Below are 23,258 nucleotides of genomic sequence, written 5' to 3' on the forward strand. Positions count from 1 at the left end.
CGTGGTAATAAGCATGACAATGATCTTACTGCTTGTAAAACATCTAGACTAGTCACAATGTATTGATTAAACTATTATGTACAATGATGTATAATATTAAGGTGAATTAACTATTACAATAATGTGTTGGTATTTTGTAATGACCAGTGATGGGACTGTGATACTACAATACGCTATGACCATAAGGCACATGTGCATGAGGAAACATCATGGAGGACTTTCAAACACACAATACCATCAAGATGCTTGCTTAACGGAGTTAAAGACGGCGCTGTCTGCTGTTTGGGAGTTTTCTGAGGTCTGTTGTTTCTTGTTATTCTTTGAGCCGGTAAGATTCTGCCTTTTTCCACCCTGTGGGAGGATAAACGTGGAATCTGTTATTAATGAAGGATTATATAATAATATAAAATCTATGCACATATCGTCACAAAGCTTCACAATCTGCAGGACGCTCACTCACTGCTGCTGTCACTTCTTCCCAAAACAAACTCAACGACTACATGACAGCTGCCCATCGTCTTAAAATAAAACTTTGCAAGAAGAGGATGAACTTTAACAGCAGCTCCAAACTGCGGAGTGATATCAGGGAAAGGTAGATTGCTGTTGTAAAAACTTTCTGTCCTCAGGTTGGCCAACTGCTAACCTCAGTTTCACATCATGTGCACATGCAGCTTCATCCGTGTTAATATATAAACTTCAAACACTACAAAATGCCTGAATGGAAGGTCATGTCATCTCCCTCCTCTTCATGGGTCTTTTCTCTACTGTCTAAAACGTTCATTCTATTCCAGACTGTAGTCTAGGAAAGAAGATATCATTGTGCCGGTTGTTTTTGCATGGCGAAGTAAATGTGTTTGCATTTCATTGGTTTGTTTTTGCATTTTAGATTGACCTCTTGAGGGTTTGAACTCATTCATTCTACAACAATGCACAGACACCAAACTACTACATTATTATATGCATTCAATGTTTGTTTCCAGCAATCAGTTGAATGTTTGTCATTTCTCAATTCAAGAAGTAAATAATTGAATGATCACATGTTTTCTGCAGAATGCTTGCCCTATAAATGCGAAGGTCTGGCACCATGTGAGTGATGAAATAGCTTTTACACCACCGACCGTTGCTCATTAAATATTTATAGGCGCCACAATGTTTCCGGGATCAGTTAGCTAATCCACTTCCTCACTTTGGTCAGCGCTCTACCCAGCAGGGCTCGACCCAAAAAGCCTCATTTGAGAAATTTAGAACGAGCCCTCAAACATAGCAATTAGTGCCACAGTTTTTTTTCTCTACTTATTCATATTTTCCAGCATAGTGTGTGTTATCAAACGCGGTTTACTATCCTATATTTGCAGGACGTTGACACAGTTTGATGCAGGTGCTATAAGCTCACGTGTGGTGAGTGTGTGGTCGAGCGACAGAGAGAGAGTGAGGGTGGATGCGGCGAGACGGCAGAACGTCTATAGAAATGTTCACGGGGTGGCAAGAGGCTGGCATGGAGACTTGAAGGCCACCCTAAGCCCCCTGGGTAGATCCACCCCTGCAGAGAGCAGCAGAGTGTTTATCGGAGCAGAGAGGCCATTAGCTGTAAATAACCTGGTCGCAAATGAATCGACCAGCGTCTGGAAGCTGAAGCAGGTTAGTTATCGTGCTGTTTTTTGTAAGACAAACATTTAAAGCATGTTCATAACTGTCATCAGGTCTGTTTGACAAAGAACACAAAGTATGTCAAGGGGCCCGTCCTCTGTCGATGGCGACTGAGATATAACAATAACACTCGATGACCAAATTGTTAAAAATATCACGATTATATTGTTGAATTTATCCTAATAAAGCCGTCGTCAATTATTTGATTCAACCGTAGCTGAACCGTGTCACGTGATGTGCTACTTCACTGTGATCACGACAGAAAATTGCAGATAAACATTCATTACTCAGGAATTCACATTCCTGTTGCCGTCGCTGGAACAATTTGGCCACAATTTCACACTTGCACGTTCCACCCATATAATGGGTTTCCAACTAGTCCTGTTGACAGAACATATATAAAACAGAGTACTCACAATACACACATATGAAATGTTCATGTTTGACTGTAAAGCGGAACTGTATTAAGTATCTGTCCCTTGATGAGCACCAAGAGAAAGAAGTACAGACTGTGGGCGTGTTGTTCCCCCTAGTGGACACTAGTGGGTACTGCAGACACAGGGAAATAAATCCCTCCAGCAGACACATTACTTTTGTCAGCACCTCTCATGAAGCCTCAGTGTGTTTGTGTGTAACGCCTCACCACAGCTTCTTATTTCTGCTTCTTCTTGTTGAGGTAGCTCTGATAATAGAAGTTACTGAAGAGGACGATGAGCGTGACGCAGTAACCAAACACCACCGCGTTCATGGAGTCGGGGAAGTCGCAGTCAGTGAACAGGTTGTAGCCGGTGTGCAGGAGGAACAGCAGGAACTGCACCTGGAGAGGCATTCGGGGGGTAAAGTTGGGATTAATTTACTTCACAAACATGCTGTAAGTTACAGTCACAGTTCTTCTGAGACGGAGCACCTCCACTCACCAGCTGCAGAGAGGTCAGGTATCTCTTCCACCACAGGTACTTCTGCATGTGAGGGCCGAGAGCAGCCAGGCCGTAGTAGGAATACATCACAATGTGAACGAAAGTGTTGACCAGGCCGAGGAAAAACGCTGCGGGATATAAATGAGAAGAAGAAATGAGCTTTTTCAATTATTTATGTAAGTCTGTAAAATGTTTCAAACATGATGATAGTGATTGATTAAATATCATAAACAGTAGAATGACGCAAAAAGACACTAGATTTGACAAGACTTTTTGTTCTTATTACAGTTTATCTTTAGAGCATTTCAGTCACGTTAGACCTGCAATGAAGCTCTTTTTATGTGCATTCATGAAAACAACATCTGTGCAACGGACCAGATCATTGGATCCCTAAGGTGATGGAGAATTAATGATCTTACAGAATGTCTTCGGTGAGAATGAATGGTGTTTGGATTAAGTGCCATAGAACATTTACCGCAGCAGTCCATGGAATAAACAACCAAATACCTATGGGAACATGTTCCCAGCATCTAAGTGTTTTGAATACATAAAACTGTGGAAGAAAAATAAGATATAAATCAGACAGAACTTCATTTTTTTATTTTGGTCTTTTTTGTGGGATTGGAGTTCAATAAGAAACATATAGATGATAATATCATGACTAAAGTAGTTGACTTACACTGCCCACCGGCAACATACTTGATCCCCGCCCACCAGTTGAAGATCATGGTGCAGTGGTGGTAAATGTGAAGGAAGGTCAGCTGGCTGTTCTTCTTCCTCAGGATGAAGACGATCTGCACAGAGATGGGAGCAACAGTTTCAACTCTTCATTCTGAATTTCACTGACGCTACAAACGTTTTAACAAAGACGCACCGTGTCCGTGAGCTCTATGACCTTGGAGAAGAAGAACCACCAGCAGGCTTTGGCCATCTGGAGGAAAGGAACAATGGAGGAATATGAGTTTAAAAAAAATAAGTTAATTATGTTACACTCCAATTCCTGCACAAACAAAGACACCTGCTTACCCTCACTGCCAGCGGGCTGTCGCTGTAGTCTACCGGCTGACAGAGTAAGCTGTAGCTGGAGAGCCAGGATGTGACCACGAACTGGGAAATATAACATTCATACAATTACTTCATGAAACCAACATATCTAAAGCTGACTTTGATCTTGATATCTGCTTATATCATGAAACAGAAATCCCTGAGAGGAACCAGAAGCTACTGTGCCCACGATTGATCTGGTTCCCTAATTAAAACAAACAGCAGCACACACACACACACACACACACACACACACACACACACACACACACACACACACACACACACACACACCTCATAGAACATGTAGGCCGACAGGCCGACCATGGCGAAGTTGTAAACAATGAGAAAGATTTTGAGGTCAAAGGGTTCTCTGTGTTTCATCAGACGAGGGCCGGCCCAGACCACACAGAGGTACACCAGGAAGATGAGCGCGATCGGGACGGGGGAGTAGACCAGCGGCCATGGGTCTGTTCTCTTGTCTGGAACATAACAAAGCTTTGTGTCAGACTATTTATAAATAAATATATTACAGGACACACCTTTGACTGGAATTATTCATTGTAAGAGCTGCCTTGATTTCCCAAAACATTCAGCACTGATTCAGCACATTTATTTTGCTTAGTCTGCACGGGAATTGCACTTTCCAGTTTAGCTCAGATTATCCATGTGCAGTGTTGTGAATGTAAGAATAAACCGTTTTTATTTGAGGGGTCAAAAAGCTGGTTTTGCATGACAATGAAAGGGTCCTCCCCTAGCATTTAAATAAGGGCATGGTGGCTAATCATGTGACAAGCCACAAAGAAGACATTGTCCCCCCCCCCCACACACACACACACACACAAACAGGCTTGTTGTTAAAACTGAGAATATCTTACAGGTTTATCTACAGGTTTACTGCCAACTCAAGCAAAAGTAACTGTTTATGGAGGAAAAACCATACCTCCATTGTCCACTATCCTCTGGTGCACAGAGAGCACGCTTTGCCACGCAGAAGCCATCTGGAAACATCAAGAGAGTTAATGAGCGAAATTATAAAACCACTAAATAGCCTGTAGCATTTAAGATGAAGAATCTACTCGTTGATGCACACCTCGCAGCCAGTGTTTCAACGGTACACTTCAGCGAACACGCTGTTGAACCTTTGAACACTGATGTTATCTGGCATATAAGTATTAGCAAAGTTCAACTTCCAGATCCAAAGGATCTGCAAAGCATGAATGAGGACAGACTGGAGCAACCAGCTGCACCAGAAACGCAGCTGCTGCACGAAACCGGAGCACAAAACACAATCACTGCACGAAATGTGCAAATGCGCAGTTATCTCCCATCGGGGTAATTTGAAAAGACAGTTGAGTAACTACCGACGAGATTAGAATCGCTGGCTATTGCTCGTCGCCATTGGCATTCTCTATTTGCGATTGGATCAGTTGTTGTTGCGCGGTCAGCACAGCAGGGGGCGCTGTTTCCCGCCGTAATGTGGCCGAGTTTTATTATTATTTTAGTTAATTAAGTCAAATCAATCTAAATCCAAACTGTTAGAATATATAAAGTACAACAAATCTTAATCCCAACACACACACACAAACACACATATATATACACAATAAAAATATATGTATAAATAAATAAATAAATAATGAATACACACACATCTCCATGAAGGGATCAATTTGCCATAATACCATTATACATCTTGATTGGAGAATGAACAGCAGTTTACACATGAATCCTGGTGTTTGTCTTTATTATCCAAAGTTGCATTTTGTCCAATAACATTAAATTCATAACACCGTAATAAAACCATTTTATTAAACAAGTATCTTACACACTGCTTGTAAAACATGTAAACTCGTCATAATATAGTGATTAAAAATATTATCTACAATGAGGTCACTAAAAATCTAATTACATAGCGGATTCACTTCCCAAGGAACTTTAAAAGGAGCAATAAACATTTATTCACAACTCACAACAATTATAAAACTTATGTTAAAATCATTTGACTGCATTTTGTATTTAAATACCAGTGATGGGACCATGATAACACAACAATCCCTCAATGAGGCAACATAGGGCTGATGCTTTGACAATAAGGCACATGTGCATGAGGGAAACATCATGGAGGACTTTCAAACACACAATACCATCAAGATTCCTGTTTAACGGAGTTGAAGAAGGCGCTGAGGGAGAGCTGTCTGCTGTCTGCTGCACTCAGTTTTTGTTTTTTTGAGGTCTGTTGATTCTTGTTATTCTTTGTGCCGATGGGCTTCTGCCTTTTCCCACCCTAAGAGAGACAAGTAGAGACAAATTAAATTAAATTCAGTTTTGTATAGCCCAAAATCACAATCTGTACACATCCTGTCCCAGGACCTCAAATTCTCCCCCTCCCCCAAAAAATAGAAGAAAAAACATCCACGGGGAAAAAAGGAAGAAACTTTCGGGAGAGCAACAGAGGAGGATCCCTCTCCCCGGATGGACAGAAGCAATAGATGTCATGTGTACAGAATGAACAACATTCATATTCATCAAATGATAAAGGTGGAATCTGTTATTAATGTAGGATTATAGAGTAAGACACACACACACACACACTTACAAACTTACACACTTACGCACACTTACCTTGGAGGTTTGCTCTTTTTGGCTGTCAACAGAGTCACAAAGCTTCACGATCTGCAGGAGAGTTAACACATCAATTCATTCAGGCGACACGTGAGCAGAAGAGGACGCTCACTCACTGCTGTCACAACTTTCTGAAACAAACTCAACTGTCCTTCACATTCTCTGGAACTCAAAGTAAAAAGGAAGATAGGGGCAATGTTTAAACCGCGAAAGGGGAAACTTTAACTCAAATTCCCAGAAATCCTGTGATGTGACTCGGGGGAGCTATACAAGTGTCTGCATCAAGTCAAGTTCACTGGTGTTACAAAAGCCTGCTTTCTGTCCACTCCTGGTGCTGCAGGTACTGCTAGCCTCAGGTACTAAATAAAGTAAACTAAATGAATACCTTTTTCACTCCTGTGGACACGGCGGCTTCCTGGAGAGCGGACCTGGTGAGCCATTGTGCATTTTCAGCCTGCGTTTGTGTGTCGCCGTCCTTCAAACGCACACTGTGAACCACGTATGTCTGGTGGATGTGGGAGAAGATGTGAACCACCTGCAAACAGACAAATCCGTCAGTGCAGGAAGGGTTCATTTGCATGTTAAAGTTTGCATGCGAGATAGGCGGTTAACATCCAGCTCACCTCCCCCACATACTGGAAGAGGCTTTCTGTCAGATGGGTTCCCAGTATCCCGCTGATCTGCGTACACAGAGTCTTCTTCTCTTTCATCGCGGAGCTCTTCTCCCCCTGCAGAAGACTCGGAAACTCCCACAAGCCGGCCAGCAACCCTGTCAAGACACAGGCTGTTTAATGCAAGGATGCAATCGCAACACATTTATAGGTTGTTGAATTGTATGTTTAATTTAACTGGAGCTTCATTTTTAATTGATTTTAATAGTTTTTCAGTCTAAATATAAAATGAATATGCTCTTCTATTAATGCAGCCCACCCGAGTATTTCTTTAATGTTACAGCTGGTAAAGGTGGGGCTAATTTAACTACTTTATACACTGCTGGGGAGCTTGTGAATGTCCCCAAAGTCTTATCTTAACCTATAATAATACATCAGAATGTATTTGTGGATCATACTGTATTTATATTATCAAACTCAATCTGCAAAGTAACGTGAATTCAAAGTTATCAAATAAGTGGAGTAAAAGTACTGAATTGTAGAATGTAAAATAAAATGGAAATACTTAAGCAGAGTACAAGTACCTCAAAATTGCATGTTAAGTTACTGAGGAACTGGTTGTGAAATAGTCTCAATTTATTACAGATGCCTCTCTAAAAATGTCTTCGTAGCTTTAAGGCGTGTACTTGAGTAAACGTGCTTCATTACTTTACACCACTGCATTTAGAATTTTTTGCCAGAATAAACACTGATGTGTAGTAACAGCTGAAGTGACTGACATCTACCTGAATTGTGGAACTATGATTTGCTGCTCACATCCACCATTTTCTCAGCGATTAAAATAGTAAAATAAATATAAATAGCAATTCAATCAGATTATCAGACGAGAGGCGACTTAATTCTGCAGCCAAATCTCGACGAACAGATTCCCCACCAGCGGTGGGAACCTCTGCGGGCATTGACCTTTGTTTGGCCTCTGTGTGAGCAGGTACTCGTCCTCCCGCTCCTCTCCAGGTCTGATCACCACGCAGGTCAGAGTTCTCTCCACGCGAGGCGGCTTCTTTGCCGGCTTTCTGGGGAAGTTCTGAACACCCAACTCTTCGTCCCAGGGCTCCGAGGGACACAGCGGACATGTCTCGCTGTTCACTGAGGGAGGAGAGAAAGTACTTTAATATAATATTGTGAGAGAAGAGTAACAGAATATAACTCTAAATACTCACCACAGTCTTCTATATCGGGCAGCGTGGACGGCTTCCCCAAGAGCTTCCTGGAGTTTTCCTCTTGTTTAACATGAACCTGCACATTTACACACTGCATCAACATCATGTACACCGGGACGTGGACAAATCCAAAACTTTTCACTATGATTCAAAGCATTAATAATCTATATGAGCACTTCTGCATTTCCAATACAAAGCAAAGCACAAACCAGAAGCTTACTTACTGGCAGCAGTTTAGCACATGGGATCCTTTTACCTTGTGAAAAGAGCGGCAGTGAGACTGTACGGGACAGCGGCTGCACAGAGGTCCTTTAGGGGTACAGACTCGTGCTCCCAGCTCCATCATGGCCTGGTTAAAGTCCCCGGGTCTCTCAGGGTCCACCAGTGTATTGGCTTGACTCCTGAAATAGAGCAGGAAAAAAAAACATTAAAAATCTGGACTCACAGGATAATTATTTGAGCAATTCCTCCCTCCTGATTGAATGAAGTCTTCGTTGGAACTTCGAAATCACTTTAATAGAATTTACAAATACTGACGTAGGTATTAAATATGGGGGTTTTGATTGATCACATGAAAAGCTGATATTAGTATTTAAAGATCATAATTTGACCCAAATCTGTTTTTTTTTTGTTTTATATTTTTGATGGAAGATTCCTCATTTTTTGAAACAGGATTTATTTTCACATTTAAATATCTTTGGATTCAATTCAAACCAGTTTATTTTGTATAGCCCAAAATCACAAATACAAATTTGCCTCGGAGGGCTTTATAATCTGTACACAATACGACATCCCTGTCCCAGGACCTCACATCGGATCAGGAAAAACTCCCCCAAAAAATAGAAAAAACTATTTCACGGGGATAAAAAAGGAAGAAACCTTCCAGAGAGCAACAGAGGAGGATCCCTCTCCCCGGATGGACAGAAGCAATAGATGTCATGTGTACAGAATGAACAATGTAACAGAGTACCAGCACATTCAATGAATATGACAGAAAGTATTCATATAATGAATAGTATGCATGGAACATGATTCATGTCAGCAGAAGGAGGTAGAGAGGAGGGGCAAAAGCATCTTTAAGCAAATAAAATCTCAAAACTGTTTTCCTGAATCATCTGAGACGGCACACATGAATCGTTCTGTGCAGACTAAACAAAGATGTCCTAGCCAGACAGACTTTCAACAGGACAACACAGATCAAAGTTTGTTTTTAAGCAGGTGCTGGGATCAAATGGTCAAAAATCAATGATGATCTCACCAGAGAGCCTCCGTCACTGCAGGACTCGTGCTGTCAGCTCCGATGGCCCTCAGGCGACACAGCACCCGAATCACATTGCCATCCACCGCCCCAGTAACCTAGACAACAGAGATCTTTTCAGTCATAAACAAGGCAGTAAAGCCATCAAGTGTGTCCTTAGAGTTTTCGCTCTGGTCCACAGAAACACACCTGACCGAGAGCAATAGAGCCCACAGCTGCTGCTGTGTAGCGCCCCACTCCAGGCAGCTGTTTCAGCAGGCCGTCCACTGTGTGAGGCATCTGCCCCCGAAGCTCCGACACCACCTACAACAGACGAGAGACACCATCAACAACCTGCTCACATATTTCACAATGTTGGTCAACGGACTACATAATTGTTCTCGACATAAAACAAATACTAAGTCATTAATACACACAATTCTAAGTAAGCCAGAGCAGATTTTACTAAACACAACACAAACCTTTTGAGCCCCTTCATGCAGTCTTCTTCCTCTGGAGTAGTAGCCAAGACCCGCCCACATCTGGTTCACTTCCTACACAAATGAATGAAATTAATGAATTATTCATTAGGATCCGCTCAGACTGACATAGTCAGTCAGACCCTATTGAAATTGCAAGGACTCTTATTCTGTCGTTTATCATTTTTATTTTCCCACTTTGGCCACATATTCGTGATACGTGCCATACTCGAAAACTCACCAAATTTTGCACGCTGGAAAATAGCCATCTGATATAGGTCTAAAAAAAAAAAAGTTAAAAAAAATCTCCTAGAAGTTGGACCGGCGACACCCCTCACCCAGAATGTCCGATTGACTTAAAAGATTCACACATTTCCATCTCCACCTCCTCTACAAAAAGCCTCTCAGACCCATAAAGTCTGCCTATGAAAATTTTCAGCCAAACGGCATTAGATTTACATGTAATTTACATGACCTGGTCTACCCTTCACGTCGAGAAACATGATGCATGTGTAAGTTCACATTGTCATAGTGCCACCTACTGGCTGTTGCATGGTCAGTAAATCCCAGACTATCTCTCTTGTGTGTGTGTGCGTGAGAAATCAGCCAAACGGCATCGGATTTACATGCAATTTACATGACCTGGTCTACACTTCACATAGAGAAACATGCTCCTTTAATCCTCACCTCTAGCGTAGCAGCAGAAAGATCCTGCACCGTGGGCCACCGCTGGGACACAAGAGGAGAAAAAGTTAAATTACACAGAATTAAATATATTTACAATGAATGTGTCACGAGGACTCCAGTCAGGGTCAGAACAGACACACCTACCTTCATCCATTTGTTGTAATAGTCTATTACTGTGACAACTTGGGTCTGTTGCAGCATGATTTCTGAAACCCAGACTTTAAAAAAAAAGAGCGAAAACTGTATTATAAGGAGTGTTGGCAGCAATTTAATGTGTTAAAGTAACCATCTTCTGACCTGCATATGTCCTGATGTTGAGGTCGGATTCTGTCACAGCCTGGAAAAGAAATACAAGGAGCCAGTTATAGAAGTCAGCATTGTTTTTGCATGTGTATAACCAATATGAGGATTACTGAGCAGCATTTTGCAATATTTGGGCATTTTAAAATATAATGTATTATTCAGTAATCACAAAATGAAACATTTAAGTAATTATAAATGATGTGAGCCGACGATCAGATCAGAATATTGTCTGAGGAAAAGGACATGGAATACCAGGAAAGACTTTAAAGGGATACTTCTGTTTTTTGAGTTGGGGTTGTAAGAGGTATTTATTCATAGTCAGCGTATTACCTACCGCAGATGGGGGAAACTGGAATAGAGGAAAACCAGCACAAGAGCAAAGCAATAAACTGCTGTGAACGGGGGCAGCAGCAAAATGTATTCAAACCACCAAAAGAAAAAGGCCCACCCAAAAGAATCCATATCAGTTTAAGTTTACGCTTTATTTAGAGTGTTTTTCCCTTCACGTTGCCGTCAGAAAGCCCTCTGCTCTCTTTAAAGCCACAAGCCACAAGTTGCTGGTCTACGGTTGCCTGGATCGGTCAGTTTGTTTGTGTTATTGTGTGACTTTTGGATGGTTAACTTTAAAGGGTCAGTTCAGATTCACCAAAGTCACACTTCAACAGAAACAAACTAACTGTTGAGGCAGCAGTCTGGTTGCTTTGAAGAGAGCATTGATGGATATAAAACAGCTTCAGCTGCGCGTTGGAAAAGGCTGTCTGACAGCGAGATAAAGCAGTGAAAATAATCTAAATGTGACGTACGATTGAACTGATATTAATTGTTTTTTCGGTGGGATTTTCATTTAGGTGGCTACAATACAATTTTCTGCTGCCCCATCTGTTAATAGTTAATAGACTGACTATAGATAAGTACCACATACAACCCCACTTCAAAAATATGAACTATCCCTTTAATAGGACATCATATTATTACAATTCAACTGAAACAGTCAAATACTGTCAGATATCATCTTTAAGAAAATATATATTAGTTTATTTACTGTGACTATATAATCCTTGTTTTTTGTTTTACTTTTAGGACGTGTATGGTGACGAGATTAGAAAAAGTAATGAGACCATAAAATTTGATGTGGCATAAATCTCAGCGATAAAGTATCATTGTCAAATAAAAAAGTGGATTTCATGTATGCACTCGCTACAATACTCCTTGTTCTCTCATAAAGATACATAATTAAAGTTGGTCTCTAACAACCAAATATGAGTGTTAAAAAAGACAAACGTTCTTGTCAAAACCAGTGGAAGACATGCTTCTCTTCTTCACCAGAGTCCTCCATGGCAGCTCCCTCTTCTCCTTGTGGTACCAGCCGAGGAGCCGAGAGCGCAGCAGCAGCACATCAGCCGGATCATGGAAGGTGTGGTACGAGGACGATGGAGAGGGAGCATTCAGGGTTTCCTCTGGAGGTCCAAGAACATCGCTCTCATTCAAACTAAACATACGTCTTACAAGGCAAATTCCACTGATGTTAAGGCAATAAAATATCCTTCAGGATGGTTCAACATTTGTGTTTGAGTGAGAACATCACATAGGTGAACAAAATCTGACATGTCATTTTTCACAACTGCTTAATAAAACAGATCCTTTTTTAATATATTATATATATATATTAATATATTATATATACAATATATAGAATTGTTTCCCTGCAAAAGTGCGTAAAATGTAACATACTACTGCTCCACATGATTAATGTGTCATTTCTGAAGCTGTACACTGTATTACTTGAGAAAACCTTTCTGGCACGGTTTCAAACTAAAATGTAGAAATGTACACGTCACAACGGTATCTAATGAGCTGTTATCGGACTGTTGCTTTTATTGTGTATTGAATCTGAGGGTTCAAATGTAAAGGTAGTCCGTACAAATTGAGCTGTTAGTTTGGCCATGCTGGTCATACTCGCGAATATATTAAATTGGAAACATGTTTGTGTTTAGGCACAAGTTAAAGTAAATATGCAACATGCCTTCTTTCACAGCTTTCTTTGCCCTCTTCCGCGTTGGTTTCGCTGACTCTACCATCTCCAGTCCGGCTCTCTTTCCTTTAAGCATCGCTGAACGCAACCTGCTCATTTTCAAAAGGCGACTTATTTCATTTATCTGCGAACAGCACGCGCAACACTTGTTTACTTCACGGATTCATTTCGGCTCCCGCCACGTTCACTGACGGACGGCCGATGCTCGTCCAATCCGCTGCGAGGAAACAGCGGAAGTACGTTGTACGTCATCTCCGGTGGGCGGGTCAAACGTTTTATGATTAGCGTTACCCTGATAAGAATACATTTATTTTATAAGTGCAGATTAAAAACAAAAAGTAAATTGTGATGAAAAAGTGGAAAATAAGAATAGGCATACAAGTAATAGTAGTACTACTACTACGTACTTTTTCTATGATGAGATAGCATTTAAAATCCAAATTGATCTCCTTTTTTAAAACAATTCCACAAATGAAAAAAGGTAGACTGATAATCTAAAAATTAAAAGAATTAAACTGTCTTCGTCGTATTCATTTGCATCATTACAATGATTTGTCCTTCTTGTCAGCTTTAGTTGTCACCATCTCAAACTGGAATTCAAAGATTGACAAGAAAAAAACACAGTTATTTTCACATATTACAGGCAACCTATAAAAAAGACCAAACGTTTGACCTTAATATGAACAAATAACAGTCATTACCTTCAGTTATGTAGACCTTGTTAGTGAGCAGGATTTCTGCTTGAGTTTCATCCATACTCATGTACAAAGTGTCAGCTTGATGCTGCAGAAAGACGGGGATTGAATCTGTTAGTACTTCCTTCTAGAAGCTTTTCTTTTTTTTCTTTTTTGCTATCATAGCATTTATTAAGTTATTAAATCTTACCATAAAGGCTGCAAACAGTGTGCTGCCGATGCCTTTCTGCACATGTTCCTCAATAGCCGGGTATGAGCGGACAAAATGCTGGGCAGAGACGAAAGCATGTTTAAAAGTGTAGTGTGTGTGTGTGTGTGTGTGTGTGTGTGTGTGTGTGTGTGTGTGTGTGTGTGTGTGTGTGTGTGTCTACAGTGTCTGAGAGCAGGTATGTAGGCCTACCTCCAAGGCCAGACACGCTTGTATTTGGGCATCAGCGTGTTCTCTGTTGCCCATCGCGTACAGCAGATGTTGAATCACTCCAAGAGAGAGAAGCTCATGAGAAACCTCTTGACTTTCTTTGGTCAGCAAGCTTCAACACATTCAACACCATCAAAATATATATACCATACCACATATACCATTAACTGTATTCTTACTGTATGACAACCGCTAACAAACTATTACACTGAGATCATTAAAGCCATATTAATTAAATATATATCATAGTTTCTATTTTGTTTTAACATATTACGTGATAAAAACAAATTTTCTTAACATTTTTGGTTGAGTATTAAAACATTGATTACATAGTTATAATGGGCGAATATGACATACCGTATAGCTTTAGCTGCAGCAGCTTGTTGCACGAACACAGGCAGAGATCCAGTCATCTTGATCATCTCAGATTCTGAAAGTATGAATCCACAAAATATATTATGGTTTCTTGTAAATGTGACAAATGTGGTCACAACATATACAACATTTACTAAATGCTAACTCATTAATAGGTGGGTGTTTGGGTTGGTGGGAAATTATATATTTTATTCGGAAATTGTAGTATAAGAATAACGGGGGTGGTCCTAAAGGATATTAAAATAGTAAACTTTTAGAAAAACAGCACACTTATATAGAGCATATATCACCTTCCATATACATGTGGTGCTGCACTCCTTCCTTCGTAGGCCTCAGCAGAGCCACCAGTCCATTGAGCAGCAGCGGCCTCACATCATAACACCTCAGGTCTACGATCAGATTTATAGCTGCCAGAGACGTGCACAGGGAAAGAAGGGTGTGAGACAAGATATTACAAGGTGGTTATGCATGACAGGATAGACAATTTTTATGTAAATATAATTTTAAAGCCAGTTAAAGCATACAAACCCAAAAGAATCATCAGCCTGTGTGTGTGTTTTTTTTAAAACATTTTCTCAGCTCACCTCCATCCTGAACCTCCAGGTGCAGGGACCGGAGCATATTCAGCAGAGGTTCTATAATGCTGTGATGGGCTGTTTTCATTTTGAACTGTGAGAGAGGATAGTGGGAGAACTGTTATACTTATATGTTGAATATATCACATTTTGCCATAAGCTCCATTCTGTGATGAGGGCAGACGCATGCTCTGAGAACAATGAAAATACATGTTTGCATTAGTATACGGCTTGGTGTGCTCTCTCCCGTGTTACCTGGACAGTGTGTAAAGTGTGCAGGACCAGCTGCTGGGCCTTGGGGGAGGTACAAGTCAGGAGCGCAATCAGACCTTTGTAGATTTGGTTTTGATATTTGGGGTTTCCATGGGAGATGGACTCCAGGAGGGCCCAGGCTGTCTCTTGGGTTTCATCTGTGTTTGACTTAGCCAGGCACTCGGCTATGACTTTCACACCTGCAAGAATGTAACAAGAGAGAGAGGGACAGACTGATTTGGCTCCTGTAGTGCTGCACTGGTTGTCCAAATGGTTAATGGAAAAATACTTGTCTTATCTTATCTGCATGTCAGGTATAAACAGCGCTAAATAAACAGCTACTGCTGCACCGAATGGAGAAGTTTGTATTTCCAGGAAAACCTATAATAAAATGAACCAATAGCGAACATGTAAGTGGACATAAAGATATATGATTGCGATTGTATGCATAAACCCACAAAGTGATGTTGTTTTTTCATTTGATTAATTTGTTCATGTATTCTTGCTGCTGTCCCAGTAGACCACAAAAACACCTAAATCACTTCAAACACTCAACCTGTGCAATATTAATACACTGTTCAAATAATTTTTTACCGTTTATTATTTATTTATATTATTTGTTTTTGATTTGTACTATATCTAATCCAATTTAATTTAAAAGGCTTTATTATATGAATAAGAAGGAGGTGTCAGCTTTTATTTGTACCATGGCTTTCACAGATAATCTCTTTGTACTTGCGACCAGCATTTGAGACGATGAGCAGAAGACGAAGGGCCTCTGTCTTGTTCTCCTCTTTGCTCTGAGAGTGGCCCAAGATGTCCAGGAGAGTGAGAACACCTCCATCCTCCAGGAACTCCATCAGGTACTGATCACTGAGACACGTGGGAAAAGAGGGTCAAAGACAAAACCTGTATAATGAGTCACATATACACAGTTTTATGACACAGATTATGATGCAGCGTTTCATTCCACTTACTGGCTTGATGCAGAGAGGAAAATCCCAATCGCTTTAAGCTGCATTCCCAAGAACGTCCCAAACATGTATCTGAATATTCCCTTAAGGACTGTAGGTCTCAGTTCAGTCAACCCAGAACAAGAAGCTGAAGGAAAGAAACTCCCAATAGGGCTCGAAACTTCAAATGTACTGACATATAATTCAATTTCAGTCACAATCTATGAAAAAAGATATATTTACCCTGTCATTTTGAGGCCATTTGCATTGAGCTACCATTATGGTGTATGGGACAGAAAGTGCAGCCTACAGAATAATAAATAACATTAATATGCGTGTTTATAACGAGTATATATTGATTATAGCAACATAATGTTTCTATAGGCCTTTCTCTGATGCAGGCAATACACAAAGGACACGTGAGCCTCATCCAGGTGGTGAGTCGAGCCAGAAAGAGGCTGGCCACCTGAGCAAACTCCAGCTCCAGCTCATGCAACGTCCTCCCTGCGCTTCGGGTCAGGAAGGTGCTCAACATGCGGCTGCGGGCCGTCCCGTCGCCGCGGTCCCACTCACGAAGGAAGCTGAGCACTCGGCCGATGTTGGCCTGGTCCACCATCCTGTCCTCCTTCTTCTACAGCTCCCCTACTCCCTTGCTTCAGTCGTGTCCTCAGCTGTAACTCACCTAACTAGTAACTGAATGTTATGGATCAGAGCTTGATTTGCTCCTCTTCTTCTCCCTCTAGCTGTGTTTATAGCAGCTGGCTAATGGTTGCTTAGCAACGCACTAACAATCTCAGAGGCCAGTTCATTTGTACACTGAAAAAAATGTTATGTTGAATTTACTTCATCTTTTTAAGGTAAGTGATTGCACGAAATAAATTAATCTAAATCCAGACATATTTGTTTAAGTTAATTGTACTAATTATTTTCAACTAATTCCAGCCTAATTTTATTTATATTTTCTGCTCAACTGTTTTTGAGTAGAGTTAACTCAAATGTATAAAGATTTTAACACATTTTAACAACAAGACAATTCAAAATGCTTCACATAAAACCATTAATAGCATCAAAACATAATACAGAAGAAATTTTAATACTTAATGTAGCCTGCATTATTTGATCTGTAAGGCGTAAAAGAGTGAAAGTATATGACGTCATACGCTATATCTGTCTGGCCCTCCAGTGTATCTTTTACCATATATCCAAATGCAGTGACAAAGTAACCCTACGGACATTTACTGAAGTAAAAGTAGCAGCACAATAGCATAGAAATGCTCTTTTACAAATTAAAGTATTATTGATATTATTGATTTAGTATTATTGATGCATGCTTTAATGCAGTTGGTAAAGAAAAAAACACTTTATATATACTGTATACGGCTGGGCAATTTGTGTTTTTTTTTCAAATAAAATAATTTTCCAATTTATTGCACCATAATGTATTTATTGATTATATTGTATAATATATTATTAATCTCACTCTGCAAAGTAGCTAGTAACTAAAGTTATAACATAATTGTAAAAACTACAATATTTAGCACTGAATATTGTAGTGGAATATATATATATATATATATATATATATATATATATATATATATATATATACACATATATATATATATATATATATATATATATATATATATATATATGTATATATATATATATACTGAATATATATAGCACTGAATTGTAGTGGAATATATATATATATATATATATATATGTATATATATACATATATATATGCATATATATATGTATATATGTATATATATATATATATATATATATATATATATATATATATATACATGTATATATATATATAAGATATATTTATATTATCCCAGTGATCCATTCAATAATAGATATATAGTCCAAAATACCAGCAAATTGAAATGCACAGGTAAAGTTGAAGAACCTTCAAATGGTACCTGAGTACATGCACTTAGTTACTGTCTGTAACTAAGTGATGTGTGCACATATTGATACTTTATGTGGACAATTCTTAGATGCATGAACAAACAGGCAGATGGACAGATTTCAACTATTTTCCTGGGAAACACCCATTTTGTGTGGGTGGTGGTTCCTGGGAAATATCTGCTATTTAAGTTTCACTATTCATTTCTTCAATGAGAAGCCTCTCTTCAGCTCGCCTGATTTGGAGTTCTGGTAAGTCATTCCTATTTTTCACCAGAAGAATAACTTGGTCACTATTTAACAAATGTCCTGACCATCACACTTAAATGCTGTTACCTTCTTTCCCAGTGCACTGCAAGGAAATGAAAGAAAATACTTTACTATTATTCTGCATTCTTTTCATCAGCTTGTCTGCTGGTGAGTAAATTGTTCTTTTCATGTGGAGCTGTATTACCTATGTTTACTGTTTTATTACATTTAAGCCCAATTCAGCAAATGTCCCCGCTGTGGGACGAATAAAGGATCTTATCTTATCTTACATAAACAGTGAACAAAAACAACTTTTCCCCCAGCATTCCTCTCTTCAATGTATTCCACCACCACCCATGAGAAAAACAAATTTAAATGTTCACTGACTTCTTGAGTGCCTAAACAATATTCTCATTAGCAATAAAAGTGGAAGTAAGATACCTAAATTCATGCTAATCTTTTAATACATATTCAGTGCATTTTCACACAAAACATCATGTTCTGTCTATTTTAATAACCAAACTAATTACGTAACATTTTCCTTTAGGTGATGAGGAAGGTTCTGTTCGGCTCGCTGGTGGTCAAGATACATCAGAGGGCCGAGTGGAGATCCTTCATGATGGAGTTTGGGGGACTGTGTGCGACGATGAGTGGGACATCGATGACGCTCATGTCGTGTGTCGCCAGCTACATTTCTCTGGTGCAACACACATTCCATCGTTTGGCGACGGTAATTCAGCTTAATTTGATAAATACTGCCGATGAAAACCTGCTACCTTTAATGTATTAATAAAATGTAGTGCAAGTGGCTGTTTTCACTCTGTGATTGTGTTGTTTTTGTTGTTGTTACGGGTTGTTAGGGTACGGCACCATCTGGATGGATGATTTACGCTGTAGTGGAACAGAGATGAAGCTGTTCCAGTGTGTATTTCCAGGATGGGGGACACATAACTGTGCTCACGCGGAAGATGCTGGAGTTAGATGCCAAAAGGGTGAGGCAACCGATGTTTGAAGCATCAAGTGTGATTCTTCCGTGGAGAAATTAAGGACAAATAGTTTCACGCCAACAAAACCACTCACTGTGCCATTATTGATCTCCATTAGAGCCAGAACGACTCAGCGAGGATCTCAGCCATGAGTTTGATTTGGACCACGAAGCGGGCCTCTCCCTGCAGCTGGGGGAGCTGTTTGACAGTGGATGGGGCTGTGACCTGAACATTGCAGTGGTGGAGCACAACAACACCTTGGAGATAATCTGTGCTCACAGCGTCATCCTCTCTATGAACTCGTTCCTCAACACGTCACAGCCTGACTTCAGCAGCCTCAGCATTGAAGTCGCCCCTGACTGCCGTCAGCACGTCAACAACTTTGTCAGGTAAAAGCAAACTTGTGACTTTTAAACTGCCACCTGCACATGCAGTCATGCACACCTGTACAACTCGCAGCTTATTATACATATATATATAAAATGGTATGCACTGAATAAGAATTAGCTGAAACGTGCTAATGAAAATGTTTAAATTTCAGATACTTCTACACAAGAAAGATCAAACTCACACGGTCTTCTGCCCATTGCATTCTCAAGATGGCATTCGACTGGGGACTGAAAGAAGTTCACAATGAGGCAGAAAATCTTTTCAGACTGCTTCTTCCAGAGGATCCCTCTTTCCATAGTCAGATCTCTTTCTATGAGTATGCAGTTCATACAGGTGATGAGGAGCTGCAGGAAGTTTGTCTTCGCTACCTCGCGTGGAACTGCGAGGCCCTGATCCATTCCCCAGTCTGGAAGGATCTCGCATTTGATCGGGTCAAAGATCTTCTGTCTCGCTCGGACCTTGTGGTGCAGAAGGAAACTGTCATCCTGAATGGACTGGAGAGATGGGCGGCTGCCCAAAACTACACAACTATTCCTGAGATCCTTCTGAAGCTCATCCGTTTCCCACTGATACCAGCTGAGGATTTATACACACTTAACAACTCCCAGTACCAGTCCAGCAAGTTGCAGGGGTTTCAGTTCAACGCTCTCCCCTGCACACCGTTGCTCAATGAGCTGAGGAAAGGACAAAATGTCTACACATCCAGGATTTACACTGGCACGCCTTGGAGCTTCACATTCAGCTACCACAACGTCAAAGATTACAAGGATTTTGGGTTCTTCAATCTTCATGGCCATCGCATCGATAATCTGACACCTCATTTCCAAACACCGGTTCATAACAGTGCCTATTTTGCTTTTCTCAAAATGAGCTGGAAAACGAGGTTATACATCAGCGATACAGACTGTTTAGGTGAAAGTATCACTTGTCCTTCTTTGCCAGCTATAAGTTTGAAGGTCGAGGAAAAGAACAGCGATTTGCCCAGCGAGCTAGAGGGACGCATTCATCACAGCAATAGGCTTGTTGTTATGTGCGAAGAACGTTACGTGTTCCACGTTCAGGAATTTAATGCTGGTGATGGTGAGAATCTTGTATTTATTCCAAGCAGCAAGGACAAACTCTATTCATGCCACTCTAAGCTGTTCTCCTACCAGGTGGTGGTTCGTCCTTACTATTTAACAGATTAGTTTCTGTTCCCTCCGGGATCGAAGGCAAAGAGAATAGGAACAAGGATGATTTACTCTCATAAATATTCTATATCATTTGAACTATATAGTGTTTTTCACCAAGCTCACACATATACAAGTAATGTTTGACCACATCAATAAAGAAGGGGTAAAGGAGGAGAGAGAACAGGGAATGCATTGTATTACACGTCATGAGATTCTGTCTGCACAAATATACTGTAAACAAACAAGAAACAAACAATTAAAAGATATGCATTTACATGCAGTTTACTGTAAAACTTAACATTTTTAAGAAAACTTAATTATGAAGATGACAATTACATATATATTGTTTTGCCATTTTTATAGCTATATTTGTTTTTTATATTATCCTTTTCAAGTCCTTTTGAAAGAACAATGCCATTCTGCAACATGAATGTATTATTATAAGGGATGAATAAAATGTATGTATTTTATTAAAAGTACTAACCCGGAAACTGGTTTGAGCTTTCATGTCTTCGGTTTGAAAATAAAAATCATATCAGAACCACAAACAAGAAATTGAGACACTACGTGGTCTTCTAATCTGTACAGCTGGACAACCTGGAACCACTCACAAAGAATGCATGAAGCTTTTAACAGGAAAAGTTCCATCTCATAGAACCTAACATCGGCCGTGTTTAATGGTGGTAAAGATTCCTGACAGAGGTCACACACAAGGCCAAACATCCCACTCCAGTAAGAGTACAAATGGATAAAACACCTAATGATTCTCCACTAACTATACAATGCAATAAGGGATAAACCTCGGGATGCCATAATGTGATCAGCATTAATCTAAGACAGATAAGCATAAGTCAGTTTGACTGGAAATAAGGAACTGACTGGGTAAATATAAGGATGAAGCACGATTTATAGCAATCATCAAACATTCCAATGGCCACGCATTCACTTTTCACACAGGAGCTTCATGTGTTCATTCACAATTTTCTGGTCCCTGATCAGCAACTAGTTTGTATGAAAGATAATACGTGTATAATTATATTATACACATATAAGTGTAAGACAGTAGTGGGGGAAGAAGTACTGAGACCTTTACCTAAGTAAAAGTAGCAGAAGTATTGTATAATAAATAAAAGTCCTGAAATAAAAATTTGACTCAAGTAAAATATACTTAAAGACAAAGTACCAGAAGTAAAAAAAAAAAGCCATTACACAGAATGGCCCACATAGAATGGAGACAGAAAATGTCTCCATCTTCAGACAGCGTTGCCTCTTCTAACATTCAATATCTACTTGAAAAAAACAGCTGAGGTGCATCCACTGCGTATATATATATATATATATATATATATATATATATATATATATATATATATATATATATATATATATATATATATATATGTGTGTGTGTGTGTGTGTGTGTGTCTGTTGATCAAATATTAGTGACACATGATGCCACTTTCAATAATATATACTAGGAAGTATTGATATAATATTGAACAACTGGGGCCCAACAACAGATGTTTCCCCAGGTCCAATACATGTTGTTACATCTTTAAATATAAAACAATAGGACAATGTGAAGCTACTTGATTAATAATGGAACATACTTTTGTACTTTTACTAGTCCTACTGTGAAAATAAACCAGTAGGCATCTGTCAAACACATGTTAAACAGAAACTGCATTTTCCTCTGAAATGTCGATACTGGAGTGGACAAAGTACACCATGTAGAAGTACATCCAATTAGTACTTTAGTAAAGAGCGTACTTACTTTCCACTACCACATTACCACATTACCACATGACAGGGTAACGTCGGGCCTATTTTGGAGCCGACCACACGCGGTTGTTTCCTGGTGTGTGAACACAGGCCTGCATTACCGCCAGGTGGAAGAAACAGGAACTTAACCCGGCTCAGACGCACTGCTGGAGGTTTGCTGCCCTCCGCAGGCGGCTTCCCGGTAAATGTGCTTCTTTTTCCGGAGATAAAGAAGGAACACCTCGGTGTGGTGAAGAAAACCCCAGCATAACGCAGTAAAGCACGGGGGTAACGTCGTGTTATAACACCACACACATCACCAGCCTCGCGCGGGGCTTCTTAACTATAAAAACACTATCATCTCCAGGATGCACTTTTAATCTGCCTAAATTATAAAATAGCGGTTGGCTCTCGCGCACGGGGCGACACTTCATCTTTCCGGAAGAAAAATGCAGACCAGTCGCGACATTGTTTACATTTTAATATCACTTCGGACGTTTCCTGCCACCCATGGCCGATTATTTTTACATTATTAATGCCAGTGTGGTATTTTTAGTCTCATGAATGTGTGAATAATGGCAGATAGACCGGTATGGCACGTCAGACCGAAGAACACAAGGAGAGTGACAAGGACGGGGAGAGGGAGAAAGAAAGGGGAGGGGAACTGACATTAAAGCAGCACAACAAGGAAACTACACTGCAGA

General features: G+C 40.0%; 4 protein-coding genes across 4 annotated transcripts; 1 reads left to right on the top strand and 3 right to left on the bottom strand.

The window, feature by feature from the left end:
* Positions 1–6: 6 nt before the first annotated feature.
* Positions 7–4,609, bottom strand: LOC306738750 (very long chain fatty acid elongase 4-like; the record flags this gene model as incomplete). Its single annotated transcript, XM_079220660.1, has 8 exons — positions 7–351; positions 2,291–2,464; positions 2,565–2,692; positions 3,244–3,358; positions 3,439–3,495; positions 3,591–3,671; positions 3,903–4,090; positions 4,552–4,609. The coding sequence occupies 7 exons, from the start codon at positions 4,607–4,609 to the stop codon at positions 2,300–2,302; spliced, it is 792 nt and encodes a 263-aa protein (XP_079076786.1). The 3' UTR covers positions 7–351; positions 2,291–2,299.
* Positions 4,610–5,355: 746 nt separating this feature from the next.
* Positions 5,356–12,899, bottom strand: mutyh (mutY DNA glycosylase; the record flags this gene model as incomplete). Its single annotated transcript, XM_079220650.1, has 15 exons — positions 5,356–5,895; positions 6,234–6,284; positions 6,619–6,768; positions 6,857–7,002; positions 7,808–7,990; positions 8,065–8,140; positions 8,321–8,465; positions 9,323–9,420; positions 9,512–9,625; positions 9,784–9,855; positions 10,468–10,509; positions 10,612–10,685; positions 10,765–10,804; positions 12,094–12,225; positions 12,804–12,899. 15 exons carry the CDS (start codon positions 12,897–12,899, stop codon positions 5,758–5,760), a joined length of 1,557 nt encoding a protein of 518 aa, XP_079076776.1. The 3' UTR covers positions 5,356–5,757.
* A 488-nt stretch (positions 12,900–13,387) lies between these two features.
* On the bottom strand, positions 13,388–16,686 carry armh1 (armadillo like helical domain containing 1; the record flags this gene model as incomplete). The annotated part of the gene is made up of 11 exons (XM_079220812.1): positions 13,388–13,392; positions 13,504–13,585; positions 13,688–13,765; positions 13,898–14,027; positions 14,273–14,345; positions 14,581–14,697; positions 14,875–14,959; positions 15,121–15,317; positions 15,824–15,990; positions 16,095–16,163; positions 16,490–16,686. The coding sequence occupies 11 exons, from the start codon at positions 16,684–16,686 to the stop codon at positions 13,388–13,390; spliced, it is 1,200 nt and encodes a 399-aa protein (XP_079076938.1).
* A 1,522-nt stretch (positions 16,687–18,208) lies between these two features.
* On the top strand, positions 18,209–21,275 carry LOC306738885 (galectin-3-binding protein B-like; the record flags this gene model as incomplete). Its single annotated transcript, XM_079220813.1, has 5 exons — positions 18,209–18,248; positions 18,793–18,975; positions 19,106–19,237; positions 19,350–19,620; positions 19,773–21,275. 5 exons carry the CDS (start codon positions 18,209–18,211, stop codon positions 20,806–20,808), a joined length of 1,662 nt encoding a protein of 553 aa, XP_079076939.1. The 3' UTR covers positions 20,809–21,275.
* Between the last annotated feature and the right edge of the window lie 1,983 nt (positions 21,276–23,258).

This window comes from Taurulus bubalis, assembly GCF_910589615.1.
Source record: "Taurulus bubalis genome assembly, chromosome: 7".
Lineage (NCBI taxonomy): Eukaryota > Metazoa > Chordata > Actinopteri > Perciformes > Cottidae > Taurulus > Taurulus bubalis.